The following is an 11,745-nucleotide window of genomic DNA, read 5'->3' on the forward strand; positions in this document are numbered from 1 at the left end:
ATTCCCTACTACTCTCTTAACCACTATTACTTCTAGAAATGAGACTGGGACACTGAGGTGAGAAAATTACATTTTTATGTTATACATCCCTTTACCATCTGATTTTTTTTTTCTAAAAGTAGTTGTTAATTCTATAATGAAAAAAATAGAATTAGAAAAAAATTTTTGATGTTTTTATTTGAGAGACAGACAGACAGACAGAGTAAGAGCAGGGTAGAGGAAGAGAGAGAGGGAGGAAGACACAGAATCCAAAGCAGGCTCCAGGCTCTGAGCTGTCAGCACAGAGGCCTGTGCGGGTCTCGAACCCACAAACTTCAAGATCATGACCTGAGCCAAAGTCGGATGCTTAACCAACTGAGCCACCCAGACACACCCCCGCCCCCCCCCAACCAAAAAAAGAATTTTTAAAGGAAATTTTAAGAGAAAAAAAGATTGGAGAATGTCCGAGTAAAGGAAGAATAACACTAAAATGGATGTCTAAACTCTAGCTCTCCACCAACATCCCATGAGCTTAGAAAAGGACCAAGCCTCCCATCAGACTATAGTCCTGGCCAAAACCTCAATGACAGCCTGGTAAAACCCAGAGCAGAGAACCCAGGTAAGCCACGCCCAAACTCCTGGCCCCAGAAATACTGAGATAAGGAATGTATGTTATTACAAGTTGCAAAGTTTGGGGGAAATCTGTTATGCAGCAATAGAAAACTAATACATCATTATGCCAAATTCCCAGGAATAGATCTACAGCCAGTAGGTAGGAATTTTCATGTGTGTAAATGAGAAGTGTTTTTGGAACTTCAAATAAGTATATAAATGTTAACCCCATTTACTTTGCACTCTTTTAAACCAAACAGATTGTGCACTTATAGTTGTGTATCTTTGATAAAAGCATCTGATTCCATCCGTATGGGGATCCTAATTCTAGCACCAACTTCTAAAAATTAAGACAATTCTTACTAGACTTGCAAAGCAGTCATTTTTACATCCACAATTAGTTTAACTTAAGATCCTAAAACTATACTAATTCAGCCCTCTATATCTGGATGATCCCCAAACTATCAATTCAGATAGAAAACACACTACATCGACTTGTCAGCACCAAAAATACTTCTTGTCGGAGAACAGACACCTCGGTTCTTTAGCTTCCAAATTTGCCCTGGGCCTTGTTCTTGCCTAAATTGCAGCCTTCCTGTTCCTGAACAGAACCACAGTCCTGACCAGTCACCCTAAAAACAGAATCATGTCTGGGTGGGTCTCCTACGTTACAAGTCCGCATGAAATCCTGCCACCATTCCGTCTGGTGGGGGGTGGGGGTGGGGAGGCCGGAAGAAGGTCTGCCCAAGGCAGCAGAAAGAATACAGAAGAGCAATGCTCAGTTATGTCACGACCGACATTTCCCAACACTGGCCCCACACAGATTGGGAGACCAAAAGGCACATCACATCCTGCAGCTTGTCCCAGCCGGAACTGCACTCAGCCAAGAGGGAGGAATAAAAGCAAACAGAGTCTCTGACCCTGCATGTTACCCCATCAGGCCAACATCGCCTCTCTCTTTTCTCACCCGATCCTCCACTTGTCCAACTGAACAGCTCTTACTGCAAAGCTCACATCAACGTCCGGAACCATTCCAGATTTAGAGACGCTGCCTGGCCACACACTGGATGATGAACCAACCCAGTGCTTCAGTGCATGAACCCACCTCAAAGCAAATGATGGATGTTCCTAGAGCGTGCATGTTAAGTATCCTTTGGAAAAGTATCTGATTCCATCTCTACGGGGATCCCAATTGTAGTACTAACTTCTAAAAATTAAGACAATTTTTACTAGATTGTCAAAGCAGTTACTTGCAATTACGATTAGTTTAACTTAAAATCCTAAAATGGACGAATTCACACCTCTGTATCTACATGATCCCCGATCTGACAATTCAGACAGAAAACAAACTAAATGTACTTATCAGCACCAAAAAAACCCTATTACTCAAAGGGTTGCAAGGAGCATATTAGATAAAAACAAACCCATATGCGTTACAGAATAGAATACAACTGAATTAGTTTGGAAGCAAGTATTTCGACAAAACTTCTCTGAAGTGGATGGACTTCAACTATGGCCCCGGAGTCCCTGGAGGCAACTATTTACTCTTCTTTGCCATTAGGAGTTCTCCAATAGAAAGTCTGAGAAGCATGCCTTTGGGTATACCTGAAGCCTGGAACGCAAATGACAAATCCTTCTCACGGGGCATATCCTTTTCATATCAACACCCACAAAGCTACTTCATTACAAACTCCCAACCCAACATGTGATGGGTTTACAGCAGTGATCTCATGAGCATTCATTCCCCCTTTCCTCTTCTTAACATGTTAATATATTTGGTTGGGTATTCACATACTTACACACACCCCACCTCCTTTGGAAAAAGTTGGCCCTACCCAATCTTAGGAGAGGACATCATTTTCTTAAGCCACTCAGTTCATTCTGGTCAGCAGGCCACAATCAGTGGTCCAAGCAGTAGGTGTGTGAATCAAGTGGTCTACCCAGAGATTCCGGTTTATTATGACAGGATCACAAGGAACTCTACTTCCAGAGTCAGCTGGCTGGGCATCCTGAAAATCACTAAGTATTATAAATGCTCTTGAGAGTTGATAACTCGTATCTAGAGACAAACCAGTCCCTTGTGAGAGCTGTGTGAAGGCAGAGACTATTTTAAGAAATAGATATTGGGGGTGTAAGGGCAAGTGGATAGATGGGCAGAATGGAAAAAGAGGGTCCTCTGACCTTGAGCTGGTTCACAAAAGAGGCTACTAAGTCTGTGGGTACAGCCAGAGTTCAAAAGTCTGAGCCAAGGCCTTTCTACTCATTGGCTCCTTTTATCAACCATGGCTTCTGAACATACAAATGACTGCTCAATTTGTTCACATGATGGATCATCATAGACCTCCACCCACTTTTATAGTTTTAAACTATGAGACCACAAAACAGATTAAAAAAAAACAAAACAAAACAAAAAACACTGCACCTTCATTTTCTGGGAAAGAATTTAAAAACAAGCAAAGTACAAGATAGTAAAATTCTACATGTCATATTAACTCGACCTTTGGCATCAGGCTAATCAATTCTGCAGCAATCCGTGAACAAAAGCAGAGGAGGAATATTATTAGAATAAGAGCCAGAAACAGATTTCTCAAGGGTGGTATACCTGACATTTGGGGTTCCAAAGGTGCGGTCATCAAATTTAGCGTAGAGTATTTTTTTTAATTACGAAAACAATACATGCTTGACTTAATGAGTTCTATAATACAGAGGTCTAAAACAGTAACCCTTCCCTGTCCCCGTATCTCAGCTCACTCCACTGTGATGCCCAAAGTTAGCCTGCCTTTCTCTATGTGCAAACAAGTATACAGACCTATGTGCATATCCCCCCATTAAAAAAAAAACAGGATCATACTCTACATATTGCTCTGTAACCCCCCTCCACCCCCTTTTTTTTTTTGTGGCTTAAAATAGAGAATGCCCAACCCTCCAATATGACGCATGTTTAGTTACAAAAAATGAAGGCACACATCTCATGGAAACGATAGTCCTAACGTACCATGGAAAACATTAATTGATATGACTATCTAGAAGCAGAAAGCAATTTTCTGCTTTTGTTTTTGTTATACCAGAAAGGGCATTCCTCAAATGGTTAGAAAATAAAATTATGTAGGGCTGAAACCCAGACATCTCGTCTGCTGAAGACTCATGAACGTTAACATTTGGCATTTTGTTAAAAAGGGGACTGCTTTATTTTAGTGGGCACAAAAACAATCAGGTATTTGAATGCATGCAATGTTCCAGTCTCCCTCCTATTTTCAAGTCCTCGAAAAGTGAACTGTGTTTCTTAGAGCCAAAAAGAAAAATGATCAGCAACGTTACTTAACGATAGAATGGATTCCTCCTATCTCCATCTCAAAGACCAATGTTTAAAGTCGGTCTTTCATTCGATATCAGACCATACTTTCAGTTAAAGCTGCAGAATCGTAAGGTTTTCCCACCTGAAAGCTGAGCCACTACGCTCTGAGGGAAGGTGACACCCCGGGCCTCACAGCCAAACCAAACGACACCTCTTCCCTCCCTCCTCTGCAGCGCTGTTTTATACCTTTTCCATTTGAATCAACATTTTACATAACTGCATCTCTGAACTTCATACATAGCAGTCAAATTAATATTCCAAAAGAAGTATCCACACATCTCAAGTGACTGTCAACCTCCCTACTTGCAGCAACGCCAATCAAGGAAGATAAGAAAGTTCAGTTCCCAGAAGATAACCACCACTTCCTTAGGAAATTAATTATACAAAGTTATCCTTGAAACATGACTGGCTAACTGGAAAGGAAAGCTACATGTGGCATAAAATTATATAGCTTTGCAGATAATTTTTTTCATATATTCATTCCACAAAAGTAATAAGTGATCATACTTATATGATCTCTCCACTTATTTATTTATATTTCTTCCTACTGTTCCCACAGTGATAGGAAAATATGCAGCACAACCCAATAATCCAATTCATCCGCAAACACAGATATGATATAAAAAGAGGGGGAAAGAACTCAGGAGCAAGGCAGAATCTAACAAAATTACTTCCACCTCGGTGCACCCGGGTGGCTCAGTCGGTTGAGCGTCCTACTTCAGCTCAGGTCATGATCTCACAGTTTAGGAGTTCGAGCCCCACATCGGGCTCTGTGCTGACAGCTCAGAACCTGGAGCCTGCTTCAAATTCTGTGTTTCCCTCTCTCTCTACCCCTCCCCCACTCACACTCTGTCTCTCTCTCAAAAATAAACATTAAAAATTGAAAAAAAAAACCCACTTCCATCCAAAGCATGCTGTTTCTTTCTCAACTGCTGGGACAAGGAATCGGTGCCCCCATTTTCTTGGATTAGTTAACAACGCATCTGTACTTGAAGAGATACAAACTTTTGTGCTTTATGCAAATTCCTGAAAAGCTGTATATGAATGTATTTTTTACTCATGTTTTATTTTTTTGTTACTATTTTTATTTATTTATTTTTGAGAGAGAGGAAGAGTGAAAGCAAGGGAAGGGCAGAGAGAGAGAGGGGGAGAGAGAGAGAATCCCAAGCAGGCACAAAGCCCAACGCAGGGCTCGAACCAACAAACCATAAGATCAGGACCCAAGATAGAATCAAGAGTCGAACACTTAGCCAACTGAGCCACCCAGGCACCACTTACTCATGTTTTAAATATATTTAAGGAACAGACAGGTAAAGTAACATTGTAAAATCCTTTATAAAGTATTCTTACAATATAAACTTTCTCCTTTTATCGTGTATCTTCATATGTTTTCATTTTTTTATATGACAATACGCTTCTCTGTAGCAGGACAGGACTATTCCCAAATCTCCAGGAACCAAACATATATTCTTAACTGATAATCTGTCCTTGTCTCTATTAACTACAAATATCAACAAGGTTCATGTCTTCTTTGACAGTTCACTGGCTTGCATATTAATCGGTAGCTTCTCAAAGGTTAGAATGCTAATTTTATGAAGGCACCCAAGAAGATACCTATAGATTTTAAAACTCCTCCTGAATATATGTTCCTCAGAGGATAGGAACTCAACATTCTACTTGCTTTAGGATGCCTCCAACACCCGGTACAATCCTCTGCACAGGGTTGGCACTCTATAAATACCACATGGAAAACACACTCACTTGACTCTAATCGATATTACTCATGTGCCAAATGAGCAAACATAAAACTCTTTCTGAGAGATTAAACACATACCTCTGGACTCTAATAAACAAACAGAAAAAAGAAGAGTCTGGAGAAAAGAAGCCAGCTCTGTGCCACAAAATACAAAGTCCAAACCCCACAGATGACCTTTGGTGTGTATACTCACATATATTTCATTATGATCAAAGCGCTTCTTGAGGTTGTTGATGAAGGTCTCCTCATTGAGAGGCTCTAAAAGAACCATATCTCCAACCCCAATCATATTGTCCAGAAGTGACGTTTTCACCTCCATTTTGGCCATTGTCTCTTGCTGTAGGAAAGAGGGGGGAAAGGGAAAATTTAAATGGGCAAAATTATTTCAGATGGGTTCTTAGCACCACTGGAGAAATGAAACATCAGTAGTTTCAAATGGCCCTCGTCTGCCTCTCAAATGCCGTAACGTCCCCTCCCTACCACCTACAATCAGAAGCCTCTGAGCTAGCCGCAATCCCTGCCAAGCCACCAGAAGCCCCAGTTGCTTGAACCTCCCTACCAGTCCACCATTCCAAGCTCACTCCATCTACAGAAGGAGCTACTAAGAAACTGGAATCTCCATTTTCTTTTTTATTTTAATTGAAGTATAGCTGACATACAATGTGATATTAGTTTCAGGTGTACAACACAGTGATTCAACAGGTATATATATTACAAAATGCTCACCACAGTGTTATTACAGTATTATTATAAAGTTATTATAGTATTATTGATTTTATTTCCTATGCTGTAATATGTGACTTTTTAGAAGCAGAAGTTTATACCTCTTTAGACCATCCTCTCTCCCTGGCCAGAGGTTGCAAAACTCTAAAAGAGAACCCAACCCACACCATTCCACCAGCCCTTGCATACCAATGTCAGATTTGAACCCATATGAACCTGCTTCCCCCAAGATGGCATTCCTCAGTACTCCATGATGAAATTCAGAATGCATTTTCCCAGGAAATGTTTTTTTTTAATTTATTTATTTTGAGAGAGAGAGCAAGTTGGGGAGGTGTGGAGAGAAAGGGAGAGAAAGGGACAGAGAGGGAGAGAGGGAGAGAGGGAGAGAGAATCCCAAGCAGGCTCCCTGCCGACAGCACAGAGCCTGATGCAGGGCTCTTTTCCATGAACCGTGAGATCATGAGCTGAAACCAAGAGTTGGATGCTCAACCAACTGAGTCACCCAGGTACCAGGAAATAATGTTTTTTGGTTTTTGTTTTTGTTTTAATTTATTTTTTAAATTTACATCCAAGTTAGTTATCATATAGTGCAACAGTGATTTCAAGAGTAGGAAATAATGTTTTTAAAATGATACCACCATTGAGCTACCTATCAGACACTATATCAAGAACTTAACATGCATTAATTCATTTAATCCTCACAAAAACTCTATGAGGTAGATACTGTTATCATTATCCTCATTTTAAGATAAGGAAGTACAGAGAGGTAAGAAATTTTGCTTATGATTACTTAAGAGAGTATTACATTTCATGTTAAAGAACTCAATCACCACTTATAACACTGCACCTATGGGGGGAAATTTCATTCCAGGCATCAACAGTGCATCATAAAGAAAGGAACACAACCGTGTTGTAAATCAAAGGTTGCTTACATAACTTGCCAAGAGTGACCTCAATGTTCTTAATTCTCATCCCAACAGACACACCACTACGAAAGCAAAATCAAATGAACATGCAATGAACAGACCAGAAATATTACAGTTTCTCTCTAGCTCAATAAGAAATCCTACCAAGTAGAAACAGAGGCACAATACAAAGGTAGCATTCTACCCTCACCACTAATATGAATGAATGCACCCAAAAGTAGAATGGTAAATCCCCATGCCTTCAGATCTGATCGCTGTCAAAAGTACTAAAATTCTTTCAAATATATGAACACGGGAAAGTAGAGTACATGTGTTTTGTGTTACTCTTTCTAATATTACCAGGATATACAAGTGCATTCATCTGAGACATTCCCTCTAAATGCTTCCAATGCAGAAGCCAATTTTGTATACCTTCAGTATATGAATCCTAAACAATACCTCAAGATACTAACAAATATTCATATATTTTCATGTCCCTAACACTGAGGGGAAGTACATTTAATTCTTCTCATTAAGGTGTCACTCAGGCACATTACATCTTATACAAAGGTTGGTCTGCTTCCTTGAGATAACAATTTAAACAAATGTCTTCCCACTCTAGTCTAGAACATCTAGCAGATCTCCTAGAGGCAACAGAAACTATATTTAGTTGGGCTATTTTCTTTTTTTTTTTTCTTTTTTATTTCTTTTTCAATATATGAAATTTATTGTCAAATTGGTTTCCATACAACACCCAGTGCTCATCCCAAAAGGTGCCCTCCTCAATACCCATCACCCACCCTCCCCTCCCTCCCACCCCCCATCAACCCTCAGTTTGTTCTCAGTTTTTAACAGTCTCTTATGCTTTGGCTCTCTCCCACTCTAACCTCTTTTTTTTTGTTCCTTCCCCTCCCCCATGGGTTCCTGTTAAGTTTCTCAGGATCCACATAAGAGTGAAACCATATGGTATCTGTCTTTCTCTGTATGGCTTATTTCACTTAGCATCACACTCTCCAGTTCCATCCACATTGCTAAAAAGGGCCATATTTCGTTCTTTCTCATTGCCATGTAGTACTCCGTTGTGTATATAAACCACAATTTCTTTATCCATTCATCAGTTGATGGACATTTAGGCTCTTTCCATCATTTGGCTATTGTTGAGAGTGCTGCTATAAACATTGGGGTACAAGTGCCCCTATGCATCAGTACTCCTGTATCCCTTGGGTAAATTCCTAGCAGTGCTATTGCTGGGTCATAGGGTAGGTCTATTTTTAATTTTCTGAGGAACCTCCACACTGTTTTCCAGTGTGGCTGCACCAGTTTGGATTCTAGTTGGGCTATTTTCAAGAGAACTGGGAAGGGGTGAGAACTATACAATTCTTTATTATTAATTACCGATGCTTTATATGAATCCACAAACACATCCTTTATTTCTGACCCTTTTAAGAAAAAAAAAAATCTTTTATGTGTGCACTGAAAAGCCAAAGATATAGAGACTAAAAGAAGCAGAGAGGAAAGGTCTCTCATAAACAAAAACAACCCACCAAGGAAGTATTTAATAATCAAAAGAAGAAAAATCAAACTTTTTTGTTTACATATATGTATATTTTTTTTAATTTCATGCCAACTACAGCTAGAATAAATGGCCCTAGGTATCACTAAAGCCCAACAATAGAATGGTTTCATGTGCTTAGAACTAGGCCAGATTCTGTTTTAAAACAATATGGGTGGGAGGCGGGGGAGGGGCACCTGCCAGTCTCTGGAGATGTAGCAGAAGCCAGGGAGAGCAGCTGGTCTCATGCCAAGCCCATAGAAAGACTTGCACAGGAACAGGAACATGAGTGCTCAACCTTTGTCGCAATAAATTAACATTTAAATCAAATCTCCAGTTCTCAGACTCATGAAATGCCAAAAGCACTCTAGCTGCGATGCATTACATATAATTTGGCAGATGAGGGAAGAAGGTTTAGGGATTAAGGGGGAAGTCAACCTGAGAATGGTTTCAAAAATAACCACCTCAAACCAGCAATTTAAATTAAGCAAAGAGGCTGAATGGGAACTCTTTGCTCCAGGCTGTATATAAAGTCTATTTATGGAAACAGAGGCAGAAAGACAAGGACTTCGCTGCAGGTAACAATAATTAAGTAATCTTTCTCTGTAATTAAGCCTGCTTTACCATCTTTTCAAATACAAGTTTCAAGCACGTTTGTAGGGGTTCTGATTTTTACATTTCTATCTCAACTTCATAATCCAAAGTGGGGGAGAAGACAAATCAAATGCTGAGTCGCAGACAAAAAAAATTCTGAAAACACAACCTTTGCAAACCAAACTACAACAATAAACCAGCTGATAAGGAGATACCAACATTCATTTAGTTATTCAAGCACAGTTTTGTTCCATTCCCGGTTTGTTCTGTTTTGTTTTGTTTTGTCTTTTTTAGCATCTAAGTACTTTGGGGGAAGAAACAGTGACACCCCCTCCCTCATTCTCATGGTAAAAATGGACACTGGGGAAATGGCATAGAGGCACTTCCCTAGCTTCCTACACATGAACTGAGTCCCCTTGCTGTGACTACTATATCCAGCCTTGGTTTGCTTCAGAATCACCTGCTAAAACTCAAGATTTCAATGAACTATCAGAAGTCACATGGGAGAATTCAATGGGCACATATATAGAGCACCGAGGATACTTCTTATTTGACACATACATACCCACTCCCACCCTTCCCAAGACCCCCCACAGAAACCCATGTTGTTCTAAGGAAGCCAATTTAATCCCTTGTGCCAGGAATGTAGCACATGATCTAGACTAAGGCAACCAACACATCCCCATCTCCCAGCGACTGTCATTGATTCGGGGCTCGGCATTTAACTGAGCCTCAAGCTTTGGTTTGGTATATCAGGACAAGGGTTCTATCTACCTCTGGATGGCACAATTTACAGATGTGATACTTGAAACTGCCATGGCCATGTCACGCCTGCTTTCACATTGGGAGTGTGTGTAGTCCGAGGAGAATGGCATCACATGGAGGAAAGCAAGGCAAAAATAACTAAATAAATAGCTGAGAATTAATGCAGGAGCCCTGATAACATCACAGACCTCTGGATCAAATTACAATAGAAACCTGCTCCACAGCTCTTAAGTTTACACACACGGAGGCCAATTAATTCTCCTTATTGTTTAAGCTGTTTGAGTTGGATTTTTCTATTATTTGCAACAGTAAGCATCTTACCTAATAGAAGAAGCTGGTACAAGGAAGTGGAGTGTTCTAAGTAACACGCCAAAGAGCATGGACTGGCTGAGCCAAGACTACAAGGTGGGGGGGGGGGGGGGCGTGAGGAACTACCATCTTGGACCGGAAAGATGATCGTCTTTGATATGTGATAGCAAACAACTGATTAAACCATGGCTTATCACACCTTATGACTTGGACCTTGTGCCTCTAACTTTAGCGAATTCAAGGAAAATTCAGATGCTGGAGTATGTGTTGGCTACTTCTCAAGGATCTTCAAGAAAAAGACAAGCTTGCTGTGAAAGTGGCCTGTTGGAAAGCCAGAGCGGAGAATATATGGTGCTGCTAAAGGAGTCACTTTGGCTGGAGGTGGGAGATGATGAGGGGATGTGACCTGCCCACTGTTTTGCCTCTATGGCCTGAGGAAGGGATAGTACTCCCACCTTGAAGATGTAGCACAGGAGAGGCATCACCTGTTCTATTGCTTCTTATGCTTCTTAACTGTTCCCAGGTGGTTTCTATTAACCAAGAGCTAAGACACTCTGCACAGCATCCACGGCTAGGTCCCACTGCCAGGAGACAAGTTCTCAGACCACGTCCTAGGTTCAAAACACTGGCAGTTGGCAGATCTCTGATTCTGGTTACTATTCCATGGAAGGCAATAAATCTTAACAACCAAAACACTCTTTTTTTCAAGTTTGAGAGAGAGAGAGAGAGAGAGAGAGAGCGCGCACAAGTGGGGGAGAAGGGCAGAGGGAGAGAGAGAGAATGCCAAGCAGGCTCCACATTCAGTGTGGAGCCCAACACAGGGCTCAAACCCACAACCTTGGGATCACGACCAGAATCAAAATCAAGAGTCGGGTACTCAACTGACCGAGCCACCCAGGCGTCCCTGCTAAAACATGTTCAAGGGATCGATGCTGCCAAAGAAGTCTGGCGGACAGGGCTTAACAATTACTTGATCCTTAAAACAATCAACCCCAAGACCTCCAACTCAGGAACAACAACAATAAAACGCTAAAGCACTGCAGTCCCTGCCAAAGCAATCTTCCTCAATGCTCATCTTAAATGTGGCCATGGAAGGCCACGGACAAAGAAGATCTTGAAGAGGAGCACCTCTGAAGAGGAAGTGGCTAAGCTTTCGGCCATACAGGGAAGAGTCGCATCATGTTGGCCGGGGCAT

The 11,745-nt window shown here is 41.0% G+C and overlaps 1 protein-coding gene across 2 annotated transcripts in view; it reads right to left on the reverse strand.

Moving 5' to 3' along the window:
- Window positions 1–6,030, reverse strand: part of MYO1B (myosin IB) — a 155,562-nt gene extending 149,532 nt beyond the window's left edge. For both annotated transcript variants that reach the window (XM_047083916.1, XM_047083915.1), the window contains exon 1: window positions 5,896–6,030. In XM_047083916.1, coding sequence (XP_046939872.1) covers window positions 5,896–6,030 — 135 coding nt within the window. The remainder of the gene's footprint in view (window positions 1–5,895) is intronic.
- Between the last annotated feature and the right edge of the window lie 5,715 nt (window positions 6,031–11,745).

Source organism: Lynx rufus, unplaced genomic scaffold (genome assembly GCF_022079265.1).
Source record: "Lynx rufus isolate CCGP_SWC_20201006 ecotype Redwood Valley unplaced genomic scaffold, mLynRuf1.p SCAF_2, whole genome shotgun sequence".
Classification (NCBI taxonomy): Eukaryota; Metazoa; Chordata; class Mammalia; order Carnivora; family Felidae; genus Lynx; species Lynx rufus.